Source organism: Cnephaeus nilssonii (genome assembly GCF_951640355.1).
Source record: "Cnephaeus nilssonii genome assembly, chromosome: 19".
Taxonomy (NCBI): Eukaryota; Metazoa; Chordata; class Mammalia; order Chiroptera; family Vespertilionidae; genus Cnephaeus; species Cnephaeus nilssonii.
The window spans coordinates 41,954,052-41,971,870 of record NC_137090.1 but is presented as its reverse complement, the minus strand read 5'-3'; the positions used below and the strand labels follow the sequence as shown (position 1 = coordinate 41,971,870).

Here is a 17,819-nt window from a genome sequence, read left to right as displayed (position 1 = left end):
ACGCACTCCTCCCGCCTAACGTGCTCTCTGACACCTTCCGCGTGGCCGGCCCGTTCCCACCAGAAGCTGGTCCTGACCCACTAACTGATTTCACTGCGCCCAGCTGCCCGCCGTTGGGAAAACGCTGGGCAGACCGTCTCTGCCGTGTTCTGCATCTCGTGGTTTCTCTTGCCCTCCTCTGTGTGTGTGTGTGGGGGGGGGGATGGGAGGGGGGGGCACTGGAGTGAGGAGTTCCCAGCAGGCAACCCGAGTGGATCGGCAGCCTGTCCCATCCCAGACGGGCCAGCCCCGACTTCACCAGGACCCGCTCCTGAGGACTCGACTCCCAGTTACAAAGACGCTTAAAGTTAAAAATGAGTATGAAAGACACGCGGCCAAATTTTCTTTTTCTTAAAGAAAAATGATGTACTTTAAAAGCACTGAACACACAGAGGGCGACGCAGTGGGAGTGGGTTCCTCTGGCAGCTATAGGATTGTGTTCCCAGGTGCCATGTGGAATTTGGGGAGGGCACTGTGCTGTGTTGGCAGAGCCTGGGGCTGAAAAGTCACACCTGGGCGCCCTGACCTCTGGAAATCAACTCCCCCCACCTCCTCAGGAAGAGACCCCCTGAGGGACCCAGGGAGCTCCAGTCACTGAGGCAGCAGGCCCAGGCAGCCCTCAGCCCCGGTGCGGAGCAGGTGGCCGTGGCAGCTGAGGTGTGAGCTCCCCCTCCGCAAAGGCCTCACCTGGGTGGGAAAGCCGTCTGCCTTCCTCCCTAGCTTTCCCACTGCAGCGTCTCGCAAACTGCCACCAGGTGGGGAGTTTCCTACACAAGGAAACGGGGGTTCAGAAGACTCCTAGCAGACACTGGCCACGAACATCAGGAGCGGGGGGGCGCTGGCTGCCCGCTCCCTGCTAGCCTTGGAAGGTCATCCGAGAACAGAGCTGCTGTCACGCAGGCCGCCGGGCGCTGAGGATTCTGTCATTTCCCCACGGACTGAAAGGCACTCGCTCCGCACCAGCTCCAGCCAGCCGGGCTCCTGGCCCCTTGGACTCAGTCACGCGTAACCGGTTGTGTAGAACTAAGAGCACGTAAGCCCTTGAGGTCGCCAGGGGAAAAGATCATGTACCAGGAGCCTGGTGAGGAGGAAGAGAGAAATCCCGGAATCCCAGAGTGGGGTGTGTGTATGTGTCTGTGTGTGTGTGTGTGTGTGTGTGTTCCTTTGACAGGAGGCTCAGCTGTACCTTTCAGAGGCATTTCTGGGGCAGGTGGAGGCCCCGGGCCCTGGAAGGCCGGGCCAGGAGGGCACAGGAGGCTGACTCGGGTGGGGCTCGGAGAGGCTGACTCAGCAAGGCTCTAGGCCAAGCATGTCAAACTCAAAGGCTAACACGGGCCAAGTAAATAAGGTTGAAGTTTATGTGGGCCGCAAAAAAACAAAAGCTTCAAGTTTCATAGAAACGTAGGTTTATTTCGATAGAGACATGCTGAATACAAAGGGCTGAAATAAATGAGTCATCTTTAACATAAAATAATAGAACATTTTAATAAAAAGTAATATTTTTTCTTGAACATTCACTTACCAGACACTGAATAATTGCACAAATTAATAAGCGTAACGCCAATAACCCTATTTTTTTGTTCTCCGAAAGCGAAATATTTCCCGTTGCGCACACCAAACAAGTCAGTCCAAGACTAATGACTTGGCCATCGGCTGCTAAAATATTCGCTGCTAGTATTAGTGGAGAGAAATGGTGCGCCTGCGCATAAGGTGTGTAAGGGAAATGAATGCAACACGATGATAGTAATCAGTCATTAGCAAACGTTGTAGTTCGTTATTAATAATTATGTATAACAGGATATTGTAAAAATTAAGTTAGGAAATCTTTATCAAAACGTTTCTGACATTCCGTTATGTTGGCTGGGCCGCAAAAATATTCATTGTGGGCCGCATGTGGCCCGCGGGCCGCGGGTTTGACATGCTTGCTCTAGGCTGCTCACCTGGCTTGGCAGCAGCTCCACATTTACCTATTTTCTCATCAAATGCATCTCACGTTCACACCAAAAAGAACTTTTGTAAGCAAAAGTTCTTCAAAAAGGAGTTGGATCAAGGGAAAGAATAAAAGAGAAGGAAAATGCTTGAAAAATACCCCCCACTCCTCTCAGAGCGTAAACCTCTTCCTCTGGCCTCCGGCCTGCGAGGCCGTTCTCTGTGCTGGGATGGGACGTGCCTGTCTCCAAGCAGCCCAGTGAGATGAGCAGCCCCCACCCCCAGGCACAGTGCCGAGAGGGGCCCTGTGAGCCCCCGCCGCCTCGGCTGGCTCCCGCCATCGGTTCTTGGAGCTTTGCACGTCCAGATCACCTCCGCAGGCTCGCACGGGCACAGAGCAGGTGTTCGGTGAACAGAGCTGACCTGCGGCACCCGAGATAAATGGCACCCAGGCCAGTGACGGGTGCCTGGCACACCACGGTGGCGTGGTTTTGCCCCCAGAAAGCTTCCAGCTTGGAAGGTCAGAGCCCTCCCAGGAGCTGGGGGAGCTCAGAGGGAGGAGGAGGTGACCACCACGGGACTCAGGAAGTTCCGGACTCCAACCTGCCCATCCAGCAGTGAACAGGGGCCTGGCCAGCTGAGGCGACTTCCTAACCTACTCCTCCTAAGTGGACACTCAGTTGTACTGAGGGCCAGCCACTGCCCAGGCCCCCCTCACCTGTGGGGGTGGGAGATGCCCTCCCCCAGCGCTTGCTGGCAGCTGGTGCCCGGGGTCCTGAGTATGCCCCCCTCCCCCCCACAGCTTCACAGCGAGGTGGAGAAGCCCCTGATGAACTTCCGTGAGAACTTCAAGAAAGACATGAAAAAGTGTGACCACCACATCGCCGACCTCCGCAAGCAGCTTGCCAGCCGCTACGCCGCAGTGGAGAAGGTGAGGGGCCCGGGATGCTGGGCCGGCGGGAGGGGGCCTCCTGGAAGAGGGTGGGCTGAGTGGGGTAGGTGAGGGGGGTGGGGGAGGGGGTTCCCAGCCCACGCCTGAGGAACCTGCCTCCCCGCAAAGAGCAGATGGGAGCTCTCCCCAGTCACTCAGTCATGCCCAGAGGGCCAGTGGAAGCAGGCGAGGCTGCACCTGCAGTGGGAAGTGGAGTGGGCTCCATCCGGCCCCTGAGACGAGGTACATGCAGCCACGCTCTCCTGGGACGCGGAGCCTGGATGTGCTGCTGGTCCACGGGTGCCCCTTTGTCTGGGCCTCGCCTGGCGGGTTCTCTCCTGACCGAATCACTCCCTCCCAAAAGCCTATGAGGGCTAAGCTGGTGGCAGCTGCTGACGGCCACTGGAGGGAAGGGGGCTCTCCCTGGGCCTGACCACAGTGACAGGGTGCGGGAGAAGGGTGAGCGCACGGCTGCAGGCACCTAGACTGCCAGCTGCTGCCCCCGAAGGACTCGTCCTGACCCAGACTAAGCACTGCTGGAGGTGATGTGGATGACCTTGTGCTCGCCGCCCCCCCACCCCGCCCCAGCTGTGATTTTAGGGCTGTCTGCATGTGCACAGGCTCCATCAGACCCGGCCTGAGGCTCGCTGTCGGCCAAGTGCAGGGAGAGACGGGATGAGAGAGAGGGTTGCAGGCTCAGCACAGTGACTGGGCGGCCAGTGATGCTAGTCTAGCTGAGTGTCCTCGGGCCATGACGGCATCATCCACAAGGACAGGGAAAAGAAAGGACTCTTATCTAGAAACGGGGAGGCCGTCCACGTGACCACGGGCCCCTCCTGGCTCTGAGCCCCGTGAGCAGCGCTTCCGTGTCCTCGGCCCCCAGGCCCGGAAAGCGCTCACGGAGCGGCAGAGGGACCTGGAGATGAAGACCCAGCAGCTGGAGATCAAGCTGAGCAACAAGACGGAGGAGGACATCAAGAAGGCCCGGAGGAAGTCCACGCAGGCCGGTGAGTGGGGCCATGCCCACCTGGCTGCACCGGTCAGGGGGGCACAGCAGGGGAAGCTGGGGGAGGGATGCCTGTGGGGGCCGGGGCTGTGGCGTGGGAGTGGGTAAGGCTGCCTCCAGGCCTGGCTCTCTGACCAGGAAGTGGTTACTCCTCCATGCCCCCGGAATTGTGGGGTCCGGTCACTGTGGGGAGCCCCTGGAAGTACCTATTCCACCCCAGCAGGGAGGGATGCTCCAGAGGTTCACCTATGGTGATGGGCGCCGGCCCCAATCAGCAGCCACATTTCAGATTCTCCCTGAAAGGTGCTTCCAGTGCATTGGTCTCTGCTCCCACCTAGTGGTAAAAATTAGCTAATGCCCAAGGAAGGGGGAGAAAAGCCAGATAGAACCAGTAAAAACGTAAAAGATATTCCTTTAAAAGTTTCACTGCATGCAAGGACAGTGCGTGTTGCTTTCTGAGGCCGAAATGTGTGATGTAGGGTTAGGGTTCTGATCAGATGGTCTAGCTTCTGGTAAACCTCATACAATCAACTCATTATGGAACATGGAACAAAGCAGCCACCTATGGACATTTTGAAATAAGATGGTGAAAAATAAGTCAATAACAAATAATAGAAGCATACCCAGAAGTAGAAGGCATTATATACTTACTGTGATTGGGAAGGGAAACCTAAGGCGAGGAAAGGCATATTTAAATTCATGTAATTAATTAAGTTATTAAACAAAATTATATTATAAAATCAGTATCTTTGCTTGGGAAAAAAATTAAATCAGCACATAAGAATATAAAATCTTAATTTGCCAAATTAATCACCATCAATACTTCCTAAAACATTTTTTAATGTTTTAAATGTTTATAATGTTTATATTTAAATGTCTACACCTTAGGTCATATATTCTATGTTTTGAAGTTAGATTTTAACCGGTATACCTTAGAGATAGCTCTATTCCATTACCCATACCCTTAATTATCCAGCCATTCATGTACATCAGACTTTTATTTTCTTTGTCATCTAAGTATTTATTTCATTGTCATTTTAGTAAAATAAAATTATTTCTCCATTTGTGACTATTAGATATATTTCTGGGAAATGTTTCCATTAAATATAACTTATTTATATTTAAAATTTTATAAACTAAAGCCCCACAAAAGTTTATGAAAATACAAGCAGCAGCACACAGTCAAGCCATAGTATCAACAGCAAGAGGCTGGCCAGAAGCAATCCCCTGTGTAGCTGTGTGTGTGTTCTCATCCTCTTCCATCCATAGCCTCTGTTCATAGTCATATCAGCTGTCACTGTTCACTGTATCGCAAGTTCAGATGTCATTTGTGCCTGAGACCTGTGGTTGTCTGTTCCATCTCCTCCAGGTTCTCATGTAAGGCGGTGCCTGAGTTACGATCAAAATCTTGTTTAAATCCTGGTCATCAATTTAATAATCTGAATCCTTATCAGACCAATCAGTAATTGTGTTTTTAGTCCTTATATGTGTTCCATCTTCCTCAAATGAAAAGTCAAGTTCTTCTTATTCTCGTTTGTCTGGAGGATGTAGTTGATTTGATGCCCCTTCAGGTAGCAATGCAGATTCCTTCAGTTTCACTGGGGATGGACAATGTCTCTTTTTTATTATTATTATTCATCAGACTTTTTTAATGGTTACATGGTATCCAAGTGTATGGTTGTATCCAACTTTACTTCATCATTTCCCTGATTGATGTGGTAGGTCTTTTCAATTGCTTCGGAGTGTTTGGCAATGCCAGCAATACTGTGTTATTATAAACTAGAGGCCTGGTGCATGAAATTCATGCAGGGTAGGGTCCCTAGGCCTGGCCTCCCCGCCTCCCTGTATCCTCCTTCCTTCACTCCCTCAGCGTCCCACTGCCGCTGCCCCTGGTCACCCACCATGTTCCACACTGCCCCCTGGTGGTCAGCACACGTCATAGCAAGTGATCGAACTCCTGCTCTCCTGGTCGAACTCCCAAGCGGACAATTTGCATATTAGCCTTTTATATGTATAGATGTGTCTGTGTGTGAGTCTAAATCTACACATAACGAGAATAGAGAGGTGAATTTTCTGGGTCAAAGGGATGTATTCATTTTGGCGGATATTTCCAAATTGCTTTCCAGAGAGGTGTGTCCACCAAAAGCATCGATGGATGTCTGTTCCCTAAACTCTTGTCAGCGCTGTGTGTTATCTGGTTGTGACATCATACTCTCTGGTGGAAAATAATATCTCGTTGTTAATTTACATTTCTTTTTGAGTGAAGCTGAGCATTTTAAAAACAGACGTATCATCTGTGACTTTTTTTTTTCTGTGAACTGAATCAGGCATATCCTTTCCCCATTTTCTAGTCAATGGCTGGTCTTGTTCTGATTGACTGATTAGTAGAGATTATTTATATGTTATGAAAATTATCCTTTAGTCATTTAGTTAGCTTTGACTGGCTCGAGTTTTCCCCTCATGAGCAAAGACCGTGATGCCGCCCTCTCTGGAACCCTGTGATGATCTAAGCTACACTTAGACTCTATGGTGCTTCTCTAACCGAGATGTGCACGCAGACCACCTGAGCACCTTGTGAAAGTGCAGTCCTGATTCGCCAGGTGTCGCTAGTCCTGAGAGCTGCACTTCTGGCAGGCTCCCGGGGGATATGACCTGCGGGTCTAGGAGCCGTGTTTTGTAGCAAGGTTCTGGGGTGCTGGTACCTTAGTCATGTTTGCAGTTACCTTATAGTGTGTTTTCTTCCTAATTACAAACTGTTTCAAACGTACCTATGATTGCAGAAAACAGTGTAGTATCATCAAGATTGAATGGTGATGTCTGTTTCTGATCTCTTATGAAATAAAATGCTACGGAAAGAGCCCCTCTCCTCCCACCCAGCCTTTCTGTCCCCGTGCCAGCTCTGTCCTGGGGTTGGTGGGTAGCACTCGGTGCGTGTTTCCATGCCATTACTGCACATGGATGAACCATACACCGGCAGACACATTATTTTGTGTTTCAGAATGGCATCCTGCTGCATGTACACACACACACACATGCATACACATACACACGTGCATGTGCACGCACACATACACACAAACGGACATAATTTGCACATTTTTCTTCTTTAATTCTTAACTAGTACCAAGTTGCTTGTGACATTTTTTACCCAGAAAGGACTCTCTAGTGTGAAATGAAACTACCATCTTTAGAGAGGAAGCATGCCTTTGGCTGCTGATAGGTTGGGAGGTGCTAGGAGTAACCCCCTCCACACTTTACCCCCCACACTGAGAAACCTCCATCCTGAACTCTTGGTGTCTGGGGTCAAGTTCAGTTGGACACTCTGAAGCTGGTCTCTTGTGGTGCTGTCTTCTGCTTTTCACTCCCGCCCCCACTTTCCGCTGGCCTCCCTGACCCCAAGGAGAGGAGAAGGCATGGCTGTGGGGTGCTGGCGGCAGAGGGCAGCCACGGCAAGCACAAGACAGGGTGTGACGTGGCCTTGGCCTCTCCTAGGAGATGACCTCATGCGCTGTGTGGACCTCTACAACCAGGCCCAGTCCAAGTGGTTTGAAGAGATGGTGACCACCACGCTGGTGAGTGCCCGAGACGTGTGAGCATGCCAGTTCCATGACTGGCACTCAGGGCGCCCGGGGCGGGTGCTGGCGGGCATGTAGGTGGTAGAGTGAGGTGACCGTGGAGAGTCATTATGTCTGCTCACATTGGGGTCCAGACCTCGCCTCTGGGTGAGTCCAAGCTCATTCGTACCCTTGCTCTGGCCCTTCCTAGCTGTGTAAACATGGGGGAGGGTTGGCTGTGCCCTGAGGGGTCGGGTTCAACTGAGGAACCCCCAACAGGTTGACAGTGGCCCCTTTAGGACAAATAGCCAAGCTGCAGGACCCTCTCACCCCCAGAGGAGTCTCAGCTCCTACAGGGGAGATCCTCACCCTTCGCCCCCTGCAAGGATCTCCCCTGCAAGGTTGGGAGCTGGGTAGGGGAGCCGGGGTGGCCCACGATCAGGGGCGTGAGGCATCGGCATCAGAGATTCTCTTGCCTTCCCGAGATTTCCTGTGAGGGGGCAGCACCTCCTCCTCAGTCAGCACTGGCCGCAGTGAGATATGGTGGGCACGTGGGCACATGGGCCATTGGGCCAGAGGAGAAAGGAGCATCATGCCAGCTGTTCATCACGTTGCCCCATTGCCAAAGCCACCCCCGTCCAGCACAGGCAGTGACCTGCTTTTCCTCCTGGTTAATCTCCTAATTGAGCCCCCTGCTTTACCGCTCCCTGGGTAATCACCGGGGCAGTGACCTAGTTATGCAAGAATAACAGCCTGATCCCCTCAATTCCAAAGATGCGGTACCCCTCGAAACCAAAGGACACACCCTTTCCACTCTTCCCTCTGACAGGGGCCACCCCACCCCCTGCCCCTGCCTCCCCTGGCCTGGTCGCGGGTCTGTCCCTCAGCACTCGGGGTGGACAGAGGACAGAGGCCCAGGGAGGCACGGGCACCCCGCATGCATCCCATCTCTCCGCCCCCCGGGAACCGGAGCTGGGCCTGCACTGGTGCAGAATCATGAGTCAGACCACAGCAGTCCGGGTTCAAATCTCGCTCCTCCCATAATTCCATGTCACTATGGGCAGGGGATGTTACCTCCCTGGATGTTCATTCCCTTGTTTGGGAAATGCAGACAAGAACAGAGCCTGTCTCTTCAGATTATTATGAGCACAATAGGTAACGCCTGTAACGCTCCAGCACCCACCCGCCCGGCAGGGCAGGATCCAGGCAGCAGTAACTGCTGTGTCAGCATCCTCACCTGCACCGCTAGATGTGGGACGAGTTCCTCATCAGACCCCAAAGGGTCAGGTGGGATCCGGCCTAAGCAGCGGCGACGTGTGTGAGAGGGTGGCCTGGGACCGTGTGGTGGGAAGGACATGTCACATGTCCGGGTGGAGGGACACGTCCCAGGTGTCTGCGTTTCCTCCTGTGCAGGAGCTGGAGCGGCTGGAGGTGGAGAGGGTGGAGATGATCCGGCAGCACCTGTGCCAGTACACACAGCTGCGGCACGAGACAGACATGTTCAACCAAAGCGTGAGTTCCCCGCCCCAGACGGAGGCCCCAGGACCCCGGGGGGACCACTGTTCCGTGGCAGGTGAAGTGGCCACTGCAAATGAACCTGAATGGGTGGGGGACGGACCTGCAGGGTGTCCTCCGCACCCATGGGAACCCATCCCAAGCGCATGGAATGGATGCAGCGTGCGTGAGCTGTTTCCCCAGGACAAAGCCCATGGTAGTTAAATAGCTGAAGACGGTATTGCCTGCCCTGGTGAATCTCTTCCAAAAAGATAAAAGAACTAGAACTATGCAGAATATCTAACGCTACAATGTCATTTGTCCTGTTCTGTGGTAGTAACCGTGGGAGCGAAGGGTGGAACTGGTCACTGACCTGGAGCCATTGAGCCATTTTGCTCTTTCATCCAGTCTGCGGTCCGGAGGGTCAAGTGCTCGAGTGAGAAACAGGGTGGGAGGAGAGGTCCCGGCTCCCGCTCTCACAGCCTCTGCACGTCTGCCCGTCACGGGCCTCCCCTGGGGCCCCCAACCCTCGGAGAGGCTGCTGTGACAGCGGAGATGCGGGCAGCCTGGCTCGGAGGCAGTGTCCCGGGCGCTGCTGCCCCTGACGGCGTCCTCTCTTCTCCATCCCTTGCAGACAGTCGAGCCTGTGGACCAGCTGCTTCGAAAAGTGGACCCAGCCAAAGACAGGGAGCTGTGGGTCAGAGAGCACAAGACGGGCAACATCCGCCCTGTGGACATGGAGATCTAGGCGGGCACACGCGGCCCCCGGGGTCCTGCCAAGGAGAGGGGCCGGGGGGGCCATGGAGAGGAGGTGGTGGGTCCCGCTGCCAAGTGGAGCTGCCCTCCCCCCCACTCTCCTGCCCACTGAGGAGAGGGAAGGGTGAGGGCTGCAGCCAGCGATTCCAGAAGGGCGGCCTGGCGGCCTCGCTGGGAGGTCCCCAGTGTTCCCAGGCCAAGAAGGTGGATCCACAGCCCCGCCCTTGTCTCTGAGGCCGAAGACCCCCAACTCCCACGTTGTGCTTGCCGTTTGGGGAACAAACTGAAGCTGGAACTTTGTGGTCCCTGCTGAGCACCGTAGGGTCACCGCCCCGCCCAGAGCCAGCTGTGTCACATGCTCGTGCCCCTGGAGGCCCCGAGGTCCTTCCTCCAGCTGGCCCTCTGGTCTCCAGGGCTTTGGAGGGTCAGGGGAGGGAGGTCTCTGTCTCCAAGCCAAGCGTCAGGATCGCAGTCGTGGATAGAAGGCAGCGTTCAACAGCCCGCACTCAGAATCCTTTGCAGCCTTCCTTCTTTATTTCCCCCGTTGCATTCTGGGAGTCCACATCCTGGCTCTTCCCTGTCACCGTTCATGATCAAGAGTCTTGGGAAGAAGGCCTAGCTCCCGTCTTCCCAGACTGACCCTGCCTGGAGAGGTCAGGATGGAACTACCTCATCAGCAAATTAGCCCTCAGTCACAGTGCTGAATCGGGTTCCCCAGTAGATCGGGCATCCTCTGCAAAGTCTCTCCAAGAATCCCCAGCCCCCCGACCTGCAGATGCTCCCTCCTCCCATCCCCGCCCCTTTCCACACTCTAAACGGGGCTGGGTCGGTCCCATGTGGGAGACAGGCTGGGACAAGTCTTTGTCATCCCCCGATGGCTCCCCCTGCTTGCATATGGCAGCAGTGGGATCACCGTCCCTCGTATGGCTTCCTGTCATTGGTGGTCACTGTACAGGCATCGAAGACTAACATGGCCACAGTAGGTTGTCGCCTACTGGGCAGCGTCTCGCCACCGTGGCCTCTCAGCAACTGCACAGCCCACAGCCCCACATCAGGCCCTGCTTGGTGCTGGGGCCACCTTCCCTTTCTTCAGCCCCAATTCCTGGCAAAACCTGGTCTGAGTGTGACTTAGGGAGCTTTCAGGGCAGCAGTCGGGTCCTTGCCCATCATTTGCTCCTCTTCCTGACCACAGCAAGCGTGTGCTCCGTCATGTTAAGTCTTGAGAAATCAGTTCGAAAGGTCCAGAGGAAGAAAAGGGACCTGAAGGAGGAAGTGCAGCTAGCAAGGGGCAGGTGGTAGCCTGCAACCCACGCCCTGAGAACCAACCCATCTTTCTTACTTCATCTTCCCCATCGATTCCTTTGGACTTAGAGGATCCATATATTCCCAGGAGTGTAGAATTCTAAGAGCACAACTCACTGGTCTTTCAGTCTTACGTCTCTGGTGATGTATTAACCTTGAATCTTTTGGTACCTCCTGCATTGAGTCAGACGGCTCTCTCGCAGCTGATGGTAGAAAGATGCTGACTATACTAAAGCAAACCAAACCGTGTCCCTTCTCTTACTGAGGCATCCCAACCAAAAAGGTCAGTGTGAAGGCCTTCTCCAACCTGAATCCGTCCACTGCATGGAGAGCCACTCCTGGCTCTGGGATGGGGCCGTGGCACCAGCCACCAATTTCAGGGTGTCCGTTCTTGGGTTCTTTATTAAAAACAGGGGCACGTAGTAACTGCTCTGTGGCTTAGTAAACTAATTTGTGGATGATATTCAGATATTCAAAGCCAGTAGCCTTGTTATGAACACATATTTTGAGTGGATATGCTCAGTGAGTTTGCCTTCTCCCTTCTCTCTGAGGATTCTAGCCTTCTGCTCCTCCCTGAGGATTCTAGCCTTCTGCTCCTCCCTGAGGATTCTAGCCTTCTGCTCCTCCCTTCTCTCTGAGGATTCTAGCCTTCTCTCCTGCCTCTTCTGGGGTAGCCTGAGCTGGCCCAGTGTGGGCCGGTCCGTTTGATGAAGTGATTCTTTCCTCCTCATCCCTTCACCTCAGTCTCGGTAGCTTTTTCACATACGTTTTCTTTGGTTTTCTTCCCTCTTTTATTCATTCATCAAGCATTTAGCTGAAGACAAGCGCTGTGTTAAGATCTGAGGGCAAAGTATGGGCTTATTTTCTGTGATTTTGAATAGACATCTTTTCTTCAGGGTTCTTGCAGGTCAGTGACCTTGGCATTCACATACAGGTACTCTGTAGACCTTGGGTTTTCAGGGATACTGTGTCTGTTGTGCTGACCTGCATTCATGTATTCGTTCGTTTATTCAGCAGATCCTTGGGACAAGCCAGGCACTCTTGCCCGTCCCTCTATTCCCCATGGAGACAGGGATATTTTGACCTTTCTGGAGAATGAGAACATTTAACCTACCACATTTAACCCACTGGGAACCTGTAATTATAATACAAACTACCGTCATATGGCATTTACCCAGTTGGTGGGAGATAGACAGCAACAAGGGCTCAGTGCCCTAGTCACTAGATGCCCAGCCCATATCCAACTTGAATTTCTGAGATTTCTTTTTTCTTTTTCTTTTTTTCTGTTTTGTTAATCTTCACCCGAGGATATTTTTTCCATTGATTTTTAGAGAGAGTGGAAGGGATGGGGAGAGACAGAGAGAGAGAAATATCGATGTGAGAGAGACACATTGATTGGTTGCCTCCCGCACGTGCCCCGACCGGGCCCATGGATGGAGCCTGCAACCAAGGTACATGCCCTTGACTGGAATTGAACTCAGGACACTTCAGTCCACAGGCTGACATGCTAACCACTGAGCAAAACTGGTTAGGTCTGAGATTTCTTTTTTGTTTTAAATAACTCCTCACTTTACAAAGAGGATGAAGCCTAAGCATGGCCAGTGAAATTAATACTAAATTAAGAGCAGAGCTGGAGTCGACAGTCCTGGCCCCCTGTCCTTGTCAACAGCCCCTGAACCCTGCCCCCACGCCTGCAGTCTGGGTGAAGCCAAGGTCAGGATGAAGTCCAGAGCATCTAAAACTGCACGTCAGGATAGCAAACCCTCTATCTGGTCATTGTTTTTCTCTTATGTCCTGGTGTTTAGGTTGTAAGAGGATTCCACTGGGTTTATTCAGAAGGGTGAGTGAGTCTGGGTTTTTCTTGAGCTCCTCTATTGTGCATTTCTGAAAACAAGTGAGCCCCTTCTATCTGCCTGCACTTAGTTTTATCTGTGAAAACCTGATTTAAAAAAAAAAAATCTCTATGACAAACCGTCTTCAACGTGAGCTGGTTGCCATGACAACCTCCAGGAAAAGGAACTGGTTCCTCTCCGTTTTTTTTCTAGTGTTTTTGATCAGTATTGCAAAGCCCTGGCAACTGAACCACAGGAGTGGCTGTCCTGAGGTTCTGCCGCGGGGCGCCTGGGCCTCCTCTCTACCTCTGCCCAGCGCCCGTGGGGCCGGAGGGTTCCGCAGCAGGAGGACTTCTCTGCTCAGAAGGCCACAGAAGCCGCCGATTTCATGAACCAGGGATTTGTCTCCATTCCCTGTGTGAAAACCAATCAATTACTAGAGTAGTGGATGGGTGCAGACAACTCTTGGCTGAGCCCAAGTTCCTTCTGGGAAGCACAAGCCATAAAATTCAAAGGAGTCAAAGACCTCAGCGTGTTTAAGTGATTCTGCTTCCAGCTATGAGAGGCCTGGACACGGAGCGGGGCGTTTACACGGGATTCCGCAGACCTGCTGTCACTATGTAGGCAGGGAGAGCACTTTACAAATGCTACCTGGGGTGCAGATGGCGGCGTGCTGACTCAGCCAGCACCCCAACTATTCCCCGGGTCCTTCCCACCCCATAGGACACACCGCCTTTTCTTTATCCGGGTTTGCTGAGGTATTTGATATTCAGTATGGGGGTTTACTGACATACAGGAAAATTCACCCTTTTGAAGTATACTGGTTCTGTGAATTTTGACAAACTTATAACAGCCTTGTAACCACCTCTGAAATCAACATAATCTTTCCATCACTCAAATTCCCCCAGAGCCCCGGAGTCAAGCCACTCCTCCTACTCCAAGCTCTTGGCAACCACTGATTAATTCTCTGACCTTATAGTTTGCCTTTTCCAGAAGGGTGTATAAATGGAGTCACACTGGGTAGCCTTTGAGTCTGGCTTCTCTCACTCCGCTTGGTGTTGTTGAGTCAGCCTGTTTGCATGGCTACTTCCAGCCCGAGGCTTCTTCTCCAAACGCCAGCCGTGCCCACAGGTAGTTCTGGAGGCTCACACTTGCCTTTTTGGTTCATGTCCGGATTAGACGATGCAAAGGTTGCCAGGGAGTGGGCGGAGGGGTGGGCGGGGTCTCGGCTGCCTTTCACATCTGCTGCGCCCTGAAGCTTGCGGGTCCCTCTCTCCTGGGGACCCTCTAGTCTGCTCTGCTTGCACAATCCTTCCTTGGCACTTATTGCGCATTGGGGGGAAAGGAGGGAGAGATTGAATGGGCGTAGCATGGATGAGAAGGCAGGGAACTGGCCTTGGGCTCCTCACCACCCTTTCCTGGATCTGCTTCATCTGCAAACCGAGGGTATGATTCTAGAAGGTCTCAGGCCTTCTGCAGTTACTACAGCCTACCTTCCTACGAGCCGTTCCCAATTCTGTACCCTGTGCACATGGCCACACCTAACCTGGGTCCCATCGGCGCAGTAGTGCATGGTGTTACCCAAAATCCTCACGAGAGGGACATCCCGGCATTTCTCCACTTAGATACAAATGAAGCTACAATTAAGAGTTTTGTGAGCTATTGACAATGAGGTCGTTCCTCTGTAGGACCCCCAAGGTGACAGCTCCTCCAAGCCATGTCTTGATCATGGCCTGCTCAGTGACAGGTGAGCCCTGGAAGGCAGCCAGGCACCTCTCCAAGCAAACTGAAAACCCTGAGCCCAGGCCAGGCCGGCGCGCAGGCCCACAGGCTCCCGTGCTAGAGCCACGGTCTGCGCTGCTGGGAGGCCCTGGGCTGCATTTTGCCGGGGAGGACGCCTCACCACCCCCCCACCCCTAGCAGTCTTATTTTTGTCCAGCCTGTCTTGAAGGGAGGGACCCAACTCCTACGGCTGCAGGTTGGGGTGAGACTAAGACAAGTGACAAAGCATGTTCCCCTCCCCCTCACCATCTAGACGCTGGGCCAGGCTCTCAGGAGCCTCTGCTGGGAGGTGCCTCTGAGGCAGAGGGGCGGTGACCACCTCTGACCGCTCTGGGGCGCTGTTCAGGGGACATTGATCCTTGGTGTTTCAGGGAGATTCCCGATGGGATTGCAAGGGTGAATGCAAAGGGTGTGGCACATGGGTGCTCTACTGGGACAGTGTGACCCTGGGACAGAGGTCCCAGGGGCAAGAGCACGGGACTGGCCGCTCTGCCGTCTCATTTGTCCCGGGACCTGAAGTTGTCACTTCCCCTCCCGGGACCTCTGTGGACCCATCTGTCAAGGGAGACGCTTTCTTCCAGCGTCATTACAGCAGCCTGGCTCTCGGGAGCCGGGGCCTCCGGGCAGCCGTGTGGACCCGGGGACAGACGTTCAAAGGGACGCCAGCCACCCTGGGTGATGGGCCCCGAATCTGCAGCTCTGCCCTGCCCGCAGGAAGGAGGCGAGGGGGTGGAGGGGCACGGCGGTCCTTCCACAGACACGAGCACATCACAAACCCTACGAAGGTGGAATTTTCTAACAAAATAAACTTGCTTGTTTGGTCTGTTTTCTGTAACTTTTGCTAAATACTTTATACATTTTTAATGTTGCAAAGCTGTGTCTCCTGCCAGCATTCCTCATCCCGGTATGAATGTGTTTACTTGGAATTGTATATCCTTCCCCTCTGGCTGCCTAGATCGGTAAATAAAATCGATGTAATATAATTTATAAGTAACACTGTTGAAACTCCGATCCCTATGGGGGCACCCTTCCCGCCCCCTGTAATAGCATTTGTGTGTATTAATGCTGAAGAATTAAATGTTTAAAGGGTTTAAATTTTGAAGGCATTTGCTATATATAATTGTTCTGCGTTATTATAAGGAAGTTAAATGCTCTCCCATTTTTTCCCTCGGCTCTGTGTGGACACTTGAGATGCTTAGAGTCACCCCATGGGAAATAAACTGTCCAGCGACGCTGGTCCCGCTGGGTGACCCTCCTTCCTGGAGCGCGGCCATGCAGTCCTTTGTACAAAGGGTCTCCGCATTCCTCCAGGCTCCCGGCATCGGTGATAAGTTTTCTCCTGATGACTTAGCAGAGGGCCAAAAGGCACCTGGGCATTGCCCCGCCAGACAGGTGCCATGCTGACGTACCCACACACCTGGGCCCCAGCCCGGGCCGCTCTCCTGGTGACTTATCCCTACAGACACAAGGGGCTCCTGGCTATAGTGTCTTGTCTCATCCATCCATCCCTTCCTCACTTGGTGCCATAATTATTGAGCAGCTACTACACTGTTCTAGGTCTGGGAACACAGTGCCTGAGACAAGCCAGGGGGGAAGGTCATCTTGTCTTTGAGCTCAGAGCAGGGGAAGGTGAGGGAATGGGGGGGGGGGGGGGCTGGGGGCTGGGCCCTGGCTAACAGCTAAGACAGCTCCTGGTTTGGGGTGCGAACAGGGCCAGCCTCTGGGAAGAGCCTGCTTCTTGCAGTCAAGGTCAGGCCCGGGGGAGACACACACCGAGACTGACTGGAGACGAGCCTTCTCCCCAGTGGTCTTTGGGGTTCGGGGAGAGTTTATGGTCCCAGCTCAGACTTAACAAATCCATTCACAATACATCATCTCCAACAACTTGTTTGACTGAGGAGCATAAACTCTCCCTCTGATAGAAGATGTTTATGCAGGTTTTCAAACAAACCTCCAGGTCATGACCCCTCTCTCAGCAGCATCAACACAGCTGCCTGTGGTCCCCTCCAGCGGCCCGGCCCCTCCGGGCACAGCAACCTGAAGAATGTGGCCAGTGCCAGGCTGCCTCCGACCCGGTTCCAGATCCTTCCTCCTTGCCCTTGGAAAGGGCAGAGAGGTCGGGGGCTAGAGGGAGTGTGGCTCCAGCTACCTCTGTGTTAACCCAGGGCCCTGTTTCCTTTCCACATCTTCTGTTGTCATGGCAACCCCAGCTCCTCACCTGTAGAAATGGAGCTTCTTGCCCCCTCGGCTCGGGCCGTGGTAATGTCTCAAGAAGAGGCCTGGATGGGAGCCTGCGGACCTGGGCTTTCCTCCCGCGTTGCCATTTAGCCGCCCTGTGACCCAGGCAGGCGGGTGCGCCTGGGAGCTCCGTTTCTCCCTGTAACCCCGGCCTGGCCTCACCGGTAGGCTTGGTGTGTACAGCCTGGGACCAGGAGGCATTTCTCATTGCCTCTCACACCTGGATCCAAGGTCAGGGGTGAAGCCTCCGCCTCATTTATGGCCTGGGTTTTGTTTGTTTGTTTTCTAGTGCAGTGACTGTCCTGTTTCTAACTGCTCTCGAAACAAATGCCTTGCTCCCGGATAGTGAAATCCAGAACCAGAGAAAGGGCTCCTATAAGAGATAATGTGCCCTCACACACTAATGGGGAAAAGGAGTGCGTACACACACACACAACCACACACCCCTAACATGAAGGCCTCCTGAGAAACACTCTGGAACCACAGCGGGTGCGTGGGCAGGAGGGATGGTCAGCACAGCCGGTGCCTGAACTTCTCGGTCCTTCCTAAGCAGCACGCGGGGGGCCTGGCAGGTGGCTTCCCCAGCAGCAGGGACCTGCTGGCCCCTGCCATTAGCCTGTTAGGATAGGGTGCAAACCCTAACTCACCGCCTGGAGATTGTGGGGTTTATTCTTTGTAGTTATGAGCCCTGGGCAAAGAGGAGACATTTCTCCCATCCAATTTGTCAATTTTGGGGTTCCAGGCCCACTCCCCTCCAGCATTATGCTCAGCCAAGCCAGGGCGCTGCCGACCTCTCCTTTGGGTGATGAGAAGTCAGGTGCAAAACACACTCGCTAGGGCTCCTCCTCTGTCCTGTGCTCGTCGCTGAGCCGACCGCGGAGATGTGAAGGCTTCCCTTGCAGAGCTCCCTACCTCCCATGCATCCATCCTCTCACCCCACAAACACGTGGTGTCTG

The 17,819-nt window shown here is 53.5% G+C and overlaps 1 protein-coding gene across 3 annotated transcripts in view; it reads left to right on the top strand.

The window, feature by feature from the left end:
• Positions 1–15,770, top strand: part of GAS7 (growth arrest specific 7) — a 202,361-nt gene extending 186,591 nt beyond the window's left edge. For all 3 annotated transcript variants that reach the window (XM_079798332.1, XM_079798334.1, XM_079798333.1), the window contains exons 10-14: positions 2,771–2,899; positions 3,783–3,906; positions 7,398–7,477; positions 8,873–8,971; positions 9,588–15,770. In XM_079798332.1, the coding sequence (XP_079654458.1) occupies positions 2,771–2,899; positions 3,783–3,906; positions 7,398–7,477; positions 8,873–8,971; positions 9,588–9,701 (546 nt within the window). In that variant the 3' untranslated portion in view covers positions 9,702–15,770. The remainder of the gene's footprint in view (positions 1–2,770; positions 2,900–3,782; positions 3,907–7,397; positions 7,478–8,872; positions 8,972–9,587) is intronic.
• Positions 15,771–17,819: the final 2,049 nt, after the last annotated feature.